Genomic DNA, 10,511 nt, shown 5'->3' with positions numbered 1-10,511 from the left:
CCTGGATCACAATCAATACTCAAGTGGGTATAAAAAAATATGTACCAAAGGTTTCAATAGAGTGCTCAAGCAAAGCTGTTCAAAAATATGCATAGGAACAAGTAGATATAGCGGAAACCTCCTATACTTGTAGATGTTCCATAAGTGCTTTGTGTGCCTGAATTGATCTAATTTTGTATTTGAGCAGAACATGTTTAAATCATCAATGTAAGCAGCTCTTAAAACTTCTTATAAATCAAAACTTCTGCTAGTGATAGTAATATAATATATATAATAAATAATATTAAAACTCAAAACACACACTGTCTAAAACAAAAAACTTAAAAACAAACTTTTCTGCTATAACAACTCAAAACGTCGTAAACTAATAGATATTGCCATCATAAAAATTGTATCGAGGCTTTTCAGCTGGTCGATATTGAAACTCAAACTCAGCAGGATGGTCGATCAGATAACATCGTCTGCATTGTCTGCTTGGCCTGACGATTGTCTTCCAGTTACAGCTTCTGCAGATGTCCCCAGTGTCAGGAAAAGGTGTAAAAGTCAGCTTTGATCCTAGTTTGGAAACTTCAGGAATTATCCTCTCAGGCAGTCTGGCAGTACGAAAGTACGGACTGTCTCTCCAATATGCACCTTATAAATAGTATCAGGTTCAGCAACTCGTATGCCCGAGTTTTCACAAATAAAGATTAGATTTTTTAATCAACCCAAATTTAGTTATCTATTAGCCAATTATGGACATCTCACTAGATATCTAAGTTAGTAATGAAGTACTTAATGTTGTAGTGAGATAGTCAAAACAAAAATTATCATTATTACATGTAGCTGTAGTTTATCACAGTTAATACAAAGAGATGCATGATTACAAAGTGCGTCTTTCCTGATATGCATTTTTCTGACCAATCTGATATAAACACAATTCAAAGTGTAGCCATTAGCCAGTATTTGTATATACCAGCAGTGAAGCTTTTTAAAAGACAGAGATTCATTGTTTGTTGGTACAAACTGGGGATAAACTATTTTTATAAACAAAACTTTTCATATTATTTCCCGCTATCAAAATAAAATGATTTTTTTTCAGTAGGAGTGATGAATGTGCAGTTTCAGCTACTAAAATACAAAAAATCAGAAATACAAAAATAAATGTTATGTTGAAGTCTACAAGTCCTTCGACAACTTACTATTTTTGGTCATGAAGTCTGCATAGCGTTGTGAAGCATACTTCACCACGGCAACCAAATCTTCGCGACAACCTTGGAAGGCTATACGTGCATACAGTTTCTCTCTCAGAGTGTTGAGGTACAACACATCTGTAACAATCGTCGACCTAAACTGACAGCAATACAGGTGTTTGCACAACTTACACCTCCAATTTCAATCATCTCAACTAACAGTTTGATTTTATTTTTAGAGCTGAAGAAAGAGTTCGAAGTTAACTGCCCTAAATACTGTCTTTGTGATAATGAAACCCTTTTATTGCGTATTAAAAGTCAGGTATTTTAGCTCACTGAGTTACAACTTGCAAAGAAAAAATAGCCATTTGAAATAATTCTATTCCCAACTGGCTTATAAAGAAAGTAATACATTTTGTTATTATAAGTTGGTTTGCTCTCTTTGTTTCTTCCTTGTATTGATTGTGTTAAAGTGCATTTAAAGTGGTGTTTGATGTTCTAATACAAGTTTGAAACAATATTTTTGTTCTATTTATGTAAAAACAAAAAGTGATGTCATTAATTTTACAGTTTACTATGTGTGAAAACTTATTTGTGCACAAATTTTTATTTTATCTTCTTGATACAATATAATTTTAAGATAGTTTTTATTACTATCTTTAACTGAAACACTCCAAGAAAAAAATGTTGAATGTAGATTTTTATTTTTCATGCTGTTTATTGAGCAGGTGAACTCAAAGCAGTTTAGCTGCATTTTATCCTGATTTCGAATTAATATCTCATGTTAAAAAACTGTAACAACTTCTCTAAAGAGGTAAATCATTTAGTTAAGCACATTTTTGGGTTGCTTTGTGTGCCGAAACAGCTATTTTCACTTTTTAATTGTTGATTTATACTAAATTAGCGAAATGATTGGCGTTGCATGGGTATTAAAAGCAGCTTATAAACAGTTGCAGGTAATGTAGTTGCCTGCTATTTGCTATCAGCCTGGCACATTGCCAATGACTAATTTAAGTAAGCTACCACCCGTATTCCTAAACTTATTAATAAGAACCGTGAGAGCAAGCTTTAGTGATGTTGCTAACTCAGAATGCTATGCATATTTTAACTCATAGGTGAGATAATGACTCATATCGCCTAATGAATCAACTGCATCTCGGTTAGCTTAGTTGGTTAGGTTATTGCCTGGTGATTGGAAGGTTCCCAGATCAAATCCAGCAATAAGTGAATAATTCATTCCTAGATTTTAATAACTATAGCTGGACAGACCGAACGACGACAGACTGACATTTATATCTATAGATATCCATACTTGTGAATTTCCCTTTAATACCAGCCCGAGGTAAATATTTCACCTGTTGCCGCATAGGTCAGGAGCTCAGTGCTTAGAGGTCTCTTTGTCCACAGAGAATCATCAGCAGCAAATGCTTTGTGCATTTTCTCCTTCTGATAGCCTGAGAACCCACATCCTGTAAAAAACATGTGGAAATAGCTGATGGCAGCGGCACGATAGGACATAGACTAGTTATAGCTAACAAAAATGCTCATAAAGTTATCACGTGAGTACCATTCTTAATACTGGCAGATGATTGAAGGCCAACTGTAGCACACCTGTTACAGTTACGCAAAAGAGAGACACTAAGATGGTAGAGAGGTATATGTAGTACATGTATATCAAGATAGTGGTGTCACTCAAAAGCATTTAGGAAAAGCTTTTGCAATAGTGACATGAATATCATTAAAAATTCGATAAAATTTTCTCACAAGCAAAACTTTTAGTAATAAAATGTTTCATTTTGGAAATAAAAGATTTTGTCAAATATAAAAAGTGGTATTAATATGATAGTAATACAGAAGAAATATTTATAATAGAAGTATTTGAACAACCTTAAAAACTGCTCACCACAAAAGGCTTCAAAAATACAAAAGGTTTTTCTATATATCAATGTACATGTAATATAAATTTATGAAATAAACTTGTGATTGATTTATTTTTAGTCCTCATTTGTAATATAGCTTTTAACTAACTTTGTCGCACTGTCAGTTTTGGAATTTTATGTATATACAGTGGCAATAAAAGGAAAAAACACTTTGGGCCCAACCTCCTCTCTGTCTTAAAGCAGCTGGTTCTGTGTGAACATTGGTCAACTGTTTGCTACATTGTACATAAAATTCAAGATTTTTTATAGTAAAATCCAATTTTATGATCATACTTACCATACAGTTACTATATGCTTAATTGTTCGAATTTAGCTTTTGGTGGACAAAAAAAAGCTTTCCTTGACCCATCCTTATCCGCTTCCGACTACGCAAGCTCAGTTTTGTGAGTCAACTTGCACGCAGAGAGAAGGCAACTCCCGTGGGGAGGAAGGGTGGGTCTTTAGTAACTGTATGGTAAGTATGATCATAAAATTGGATTTTACTATAAAAAATCTTGAATTTTATTTCACATACTTCCATACAGTTACTATATGCTTAATAGAATCCCACAGATACAGGTGGCTGGGCAGGAGTTGTCTTGTATGGAATTCACTAAGCGGATTAAAATGTAAGGGTCAAAGGAGGGGATACTAAAGGATATCACCCCGAACCCTTTTCATCATAAGGTGTGATAGGAGGGGAAAACTCCTCACCCAAGGAATTTATCTACTCGTGGAGTGTCTGATAGTATGTACCAAAGGACCCAATCATCATGGTAGGGGTCTTGGGTATAAAGTGATAAGGGTGTAGATTAGAGCTTCAACACTTTATTAACGACCACCAGTGACTTAAATTGGGACAGGTCCCAGGGTATATCTCTTTTATAGTGTCCCAGAAAGGACCACTTGCTTGACCATAGGCCAGTGGCTAAAATGTCATCAACATTATTATCATCTGAAATGAACATAGAGGCCGCTATAGCCCTAACCTCATGGGCATTGGTTTCTGGTAGAGAAGACATATCTAAAACTTTATAAGAGTCTCTAATAGCACAACAAATCCATCTTGAAACAGAATCTTGAGTGATGGGTTTATGAGGTCTGATGTAAGACAGAAACAGATTACCATTATTGTCACATAAATCATTAGTAACTGTCAGATATTCTAGTAATGTCAGATAAGGACACAGGTTTGGATTTCCTGGGTTAGCTCTAACGAGGATTTTCAGTTCCGGATCGCTTGCCTTCTGTGTCTTGGCCATAAAGCCGCGATTAACTCCGAGTTGGATGGTATCTTCAGAGATGTTGATGGACTCTCTAGTGAGGGCATGGATCTCTGATCTCCTCCTCCCAGTGCTCAGGGCTAGAAGAAACACACATTTCAGGGATAGCGACCTGAAAAATAATACAAGTTATAAATTGTTGTGTCAGCACCAAGTTAATGCAAGAGCTGTAACAAGCTGATAGAAAGCAACAAGCAAGCAGTATCAGTGTGTAGTGTGTACAACAAGCGTTGTAACATGCTGATAGAAAGCAGCAAGCGAGCAGGATTAGTGAGTATAAGACAACTAGAATTACCTCAAATCTGTGTTTGACTTAGAGAGGTGGTGGAGGATGACCGTGAGATCCCACTTTGGTAGTTGCCTTCTGATGGTTTTATGAGAGCAAGCGGCAAAGCCTCTCAGCATCTCCCTGATTATGTCCTCGGTCCCTGTCGGGAAAGATCTACCTAAAGTATTGACCAGTGCAGCCTTGTAGCCTTTAATTGTACTCACTGACAGCTTTCTCTCCTCTAAGAGATAGATAAGGAAGTCAGTTACATCATAGATAGTGAGCTCGAGCGAATTTCTCTCCTCTCTAATACACCAATCAGAGTACACCTTCCATTTCCCATCATAGACGGCTGATGAAGACTCCCTGACGCATCTTGTGGCATAAAAGGCTGCTTTTCGAGAAATGCCTTCCTTGCATCTTGTCTGCTGGACAGCATCCAGGCGTGAAGTTGCAGTCTGTCTGTCCCCTGATAGTATACTCCGTTCTGTTTCAGGAGCTTCGCCATTGTAGGAAGTTCCAGCGGTCTGGATGCCAGTAGGCTTAACAGTCCTGTGAACCAACTCCGTCTGGGCCAGTTTGGAGCTATAATTATGATTTGACAATCTTGGGAATGGAGAATTTTCCTCAGCACCAGGGGAAGCAAGTTTATGGGAGGATACGCGTAACCCCACAGTCTGTCCCATGGTTGACTCAGTCCATCCACTCCTGCTGCCTGAAGGTCCTTCATAGAGCTGAAGTATATCGGTAGCTTGTTGTTCAACTTGGATGCAAACAGATCCACCATTGGAGTGCCCCATTGTTTGAAAATCATCTTGACCACCTGAGGGTGTAGAGACCACTCTGTTGGTGAAGTCACCCGACTGAACATGTCTGCGATAACATTCCGTTTGCCAGGCAGATGGCATGCCTTCAATGTGATCTTCCTCTCGTCGCACCAGTGCAGGATTTCCCAGATTAGGGTACATAGCTGTGGCAATCTGGTCCCTCCTTGTTTCTTTACATAGGCTACGACTGTTGCATTGTCTATCTGGCACAAGACCACTTTTCCGAGCAAACTCTTCTGAAAAGTTTGAAGGCACTTGTAGAGTGCCGGGAGTTCGAGAATGTTTATGTGGAATTTTCTTTCCTCGACTCCCCCCCTTTCTTGAGCTGTTTCCTCGCAGACTATATCTCCCCATCCTGAGGCAGAGGCGTCTGTGGGGTCTATATTGAAGCCTAGGAATGTGCATACTTGTGTGGGATTTAGCATGCTCTTCTCGTATTTGATATGGAATCCCAGGTCCTGTAGCAGGTTGGTAGCGGTCAAAACCTGGGACTGTAAGACCTCCCTTGACTTGCTGTAGATCAGCCAGTCGTCTAGGTATGTTAACAGCGTCACACCCCATTGCCGTAGGTGAGGAGTTTGTATGTTGTCCATCTTGAATTTGGGGGCAGTGAACCACTTGTTCAATCTGGATAAGTCTATAATTATTCTCAACTGCCCGTTTGTCTTCGGTACTGAGAATATTCGGCTGTAGAAACCCTCATGGTCCCCTGTGACAGGTTCTACGGCACCTTTGGACTCTAAAACCATTAGCTCCGATACCAAGTCTTCTGAGAGTGTTTGTGGTACTGGATAATTTAAAGGGGCTTTTGTGTTTAAACGTAAATCGTGTTTTAACAGATCTGTTAGCCAAGTAGAGGCACTGGGCAGATTGTTCCATACCTGCCAGTAACTGGTGAGACAGCCGCCTACTTTTTTCGACGGTCTTCTTGGGAATCTTAAAGGATTTGCCTTTCTGTGGGGCCTTTCCTTTACTTTGAAAAGTATACTTTTTACCAGTGTCACCTTCTTTCTCTGATTTTGGTTGAGCTGGTTGTAGTGACCATTTTTGCTGCTTGACTATTGATATCAACGCTCTGTTGGATGCTGTCGATGCATCCTGTGAGGTCAAATCAGCCAACTTCCCTTCAAATAGTGGTGAATTAAGCGGCATGGCAAGCTTTAGCAAAGAAGACTTGGTGGCAGAGGAAAGAGCAGAGGTAGAGACCAACTGATCTCGCCTGACATGCACCAAATTAGCAAGTAAGCGTGCAAGCAAAGCAGCAGTATGGGATTGTGCAAGACATAAGCTCTCAATCGATCTGATGACTGCACCTGTATCACCCTGTTGCAAAAGCGCAACGGAGCTGCCAAGGACCCAATCTGAATGGCTAGCAACAAGCATCAACTGCCTTGTAAGGGTCTCCATCTCCTCGATATATTTGCATGGAATGAGGGCTTTGTTAGATGCCTTACCCAGAAGAGCAGCGTCCTCGTCAGTGCGGCTGTAAGACGATTTGAGAGTGTCCCCCTGTACTTGGTAGTTTGATGTGAAGGCTTGTTTCTGGTGTTTGACCTCTTCTATGGCTGAAGTCATGACCTGAGACAAGGGCAGACTATAGTCTGTATCGTCATCATCTTGTGGTCTGTATTGAGATAGCATCTGTTCGGTGATAGTCTTGCTACGAGAACAGAAAATGTCATTATGTACTCATAAATATCTATTCACTAGATATATATCATGTACATCTATAAGACGATGTAACCATTATATCTATCATGATATCAACATGGAATATAACCAATATCAACTAGATATACATAGAAGCTACCATACCTCTTTACTTTGTGATCTGGAGGGGGTAGTATGGAATCCGGGAGTACTTCAAAGATGTTCCATTTCAGCTCCCTCAAGGACATGTCTTTGCCATCTTCCCCTGTCCCGTTTTCATCATCAACGGTCACTGGTTGAGGCTGGTCTTCTGCTTCTTGATTGTCTGTCAAAGAGAAGAGAAGGACCTGACATATTCATTAACAACAAAGTAACGAACCCCCTTCTCAAGTTTCAAGACACAACGGTACGGAAACTTGATCAAGGAGAGCCCTGACAACCCATTATAAACCGAGACCTTTCAGTTAGGTATTTCTGATATAACAGATATCCCACCGATAGCTCATAAGGAGGCTTACGCGTGTGCTCCGAGCTAAAGAGGGTGAGACAAGGAGATTCCGACCTGGGTATCCCCTTCCGAAAGGACAGGGCGAGGTTAGGTCGGATGCAAATCAACCGAGTCAAGTCAAGGTAAGAGAATGTCGATTTTGGAGTATAAAGGAACTCGTCCATCGACTACCCCTTGACAGGAAGGCAAGGGGTATCTGACATATTCGTTAACAACAAAGTAACGAACCCCCTTCTCAAGTTTCAAGACACAACGGTACGGAAACTTGATCAAGGAGAGCCCTGACAACCCATTATAAACAGAGACCTTTCAGTTAGGTATTTCTGATATAACAGATATCCCACCGATAGCTCATGAGGAGGCTTACACGTGTGCTCCGAGCTAAAGAGGGTGAGACAAGGAGATTCCAACTTGGGTATCCCCTTCCGAAAGGACAGGGCGAAGGTTAGGTCGGGTGCAAATCAACCGAGTCAAGGTAAGAGAATGTCGATTTCGGAGTATAAAAGAACTCGTCCATTGACTACCCCTTGACAGGAAGGCAAGGGGTATGCTGTCCCTCTCAAGGAGGGACAAACATGATACGTACCTGCCATATTTAAAGCTGGAAACTGAAGAGAGAGAATTCTGTGAAACAGTGCGTGCTCCAACTTCAGTTGACGAACAAAAACTGAGCTTGCGTAGTCGGAAGCGGATAAGGATGGGTCAAGGAAAGCTTTTTTTTGTCCGCCAAAAGCTAAATTCGAACAATTAAGCATATAGTAACTGTATGGAAGTATGTGAAATAAAATTGGTAATGTAACGGGAATAGATTGAGAACGCAACTCCAAAATTAAACAATTCAGATTTTTAAAGCTTATTAGAATATTTTGACACCCTTCGTGTGTTAAATATCCTCCTTAAAATAAGGTAGCATGACATAAACCTTGTCCAGCCAACAGTAAAAGTGGCATTGAAAACATAAAAAACAACACTTACCGCTGAATGTTAAGAAAATTTCGAAAGGAATGAAAATTTGCTAAATAATGTGCTAAAACCATTTTATGCATAGTAATTCACCTTTCATGTGGTAGTCCAAGCATTTCTGCAGTCCTGATACGCAGTCACTCCTTTTACCAGTGAGTTTCATTTGCAGAGCATTTAATATCTGCATGTCTTCTATTCCTGTAAATCAACAGTAAGATTGCACTTTTCTTTACAAAGATTATGGAATACCATTTTATATAGCTTTACATCACCATTAGTTTGGTCTTAAGTGAATCACAGTTAGTATAGCAGGAAAGAGATTATCAATAGAGAGATTATCAATAAAGAGATTATCAATGGAGAGATGAACTCTGAATAAATCAGTGATAAAGGCATGAAGTGAGAACTAGATTGGTTATTTCTAGAACCTTCCATAGGTTAGTTGGTGCTAGACTAAATACATTGACAGACAAAGCAGTAAGTGTACTTGTAAATAGTAAGTGTAAGTTGTACGTATATTTGTAAGTACTAAGTGTAAGTTGCAAGTGTACTTGCACATTTCTCCGTACCGCTTAGTGATTATTGAGAGTCAGGGATGATCAAATAACATCCCAGAAAAACCCAAAAATTTAATATCTACAATTTTATATTTTTATGCCTTCTCATTACCTGTGTATGTACTTCTCCTTACCCGCATATGTACTTCTCATTACCTGTGTATGTACTTCTTTTTACCTGTGTATGTACTTCTTATTACCTGTGTATTCATTACCTTCTCATTACATGTGCATCTACTTCTCATTACCTGTGTATGTACTTCTCCTTACCTGGGTATGTACCTCTCACTACCTGTGTACGCACTTTTCATTACATTACTTGTGTACATACTTCTTATTACCTGTGTACGTACTTCTCATTAACTGTGTATGTGTATAACTTTGGAACTGAAGTGGGCTCAAATTACCAGAGTTGTCTTACCATCCCCATTCACAGGAACAATGGATCTACTTCCTTCAAAAAATTAGTACAGCCATCTTCTAGGAAACCTGATTCAGGAAAATCACTCATGTAGTTCTAAAAAAATTGTTCACTCTCCAGATAGTTGCACCCAGCTAGAAGGCTAGGGGTTTCGGGAGTTCTTGACATATATGTATTCCCAACTTACAGCAATACTAGCAATTTACGCAATACTTACTGACCTTTGACCTCTACATCGTATTGGTATTTCAGTGCATTGCAGTCCTCTCTACAGTCATATAAGAGCTTTGTTATAGTAGAACTTTCTAGAATGTCTTTCAGACCTGATAAATACATAGGAATCACAAGGTAATAAAATACTAAGGTTTAAGCATAACAGGTAACAAGGTTTAAATTTATGATGTGCTTCAATGAAGAAGCATTGGGTATCATAGCATTCATTCGTAGTTGTAAGAGGGGCTACTAACAGAAGTCCATAGTATTTTGAAATGGATGTAGGGCTAGGCTTGTACCTGTGTGTACAGACCATATCTAGGTCTTCAATGAGCAGATAATAATAGGTGTTTTAGCAGGACCAAATTAACACATTAGACCAACTTGTAAGTTGAGGTGATACTATAGCAATCATAGCCTTTCTTTTATTACACTGAGGAGTTGCTAGCAAATTTGTTCTTATGTTATTTTAACCTCATCCTAACAGCTTATCAAACTGTTTCTGACTTCACTCACCTGTACTAAAAGCCTTCTCTTTCAAAGCCACAATATCAAACAAGTAAATCTTTGAAGATGTAGCAACTTGCAAGAGGCACAACTCCCCCTCACGTCCCAACCTTACCCCTTCACAATCAACACTCAGTAGACTATGTTCTCGGAGGTCTTTGATAGCTGTTTCTACTTTTCCCACTGTCTCGACCAAAATGTGCTTGTTGGAAGAGCTCGCCAT

The 10,511-nt window shown here is 39.2% G+C and overlaps 1 protein-coding gene across 1 annotated transcript; it reads right to left on the bottom strand.

Annotated features, from left to right (window-relative positions):
* Positions 1-364: 364 nt before the first annotated feature.
* LOC137405204 (uncharacterized) lies at positions 365-10,511 on the bottom strand. Its single transcript, XM_068091432.1, has 4 exons — positions 10,298-10,511; positions 9,790-9,891; positions 2,528-2,641; positions 365-633 (listed from the first exon to the last, which is right to left on the bottom strand). Exons 1-4 carry the CDS (start codon positions 10,509-10,511, stop codon positions 365-367), a joined length of 699 nt encoding a protein of 232 aa, XP_067947533.1.

The sequence above is a fragment of the Watersipora subatra genome, chromosome 9, assembly GCF_963576615.1.
Source record: "Watersipora subatra chromosome 9, tzWatSuba1.1, whole genome shotgun sequence".
NCBI classification, from domain to species: domain Eukaryota; kingdom Metazoa; phylum Bryozoa; class Gymnolaemata; order Cheilostomatida; family Watersiporidae; genus Watersipora; species Watersipora subatra.
This window is presented reverse-complemented; position numbering and strand designations above follow the sequence as displayed.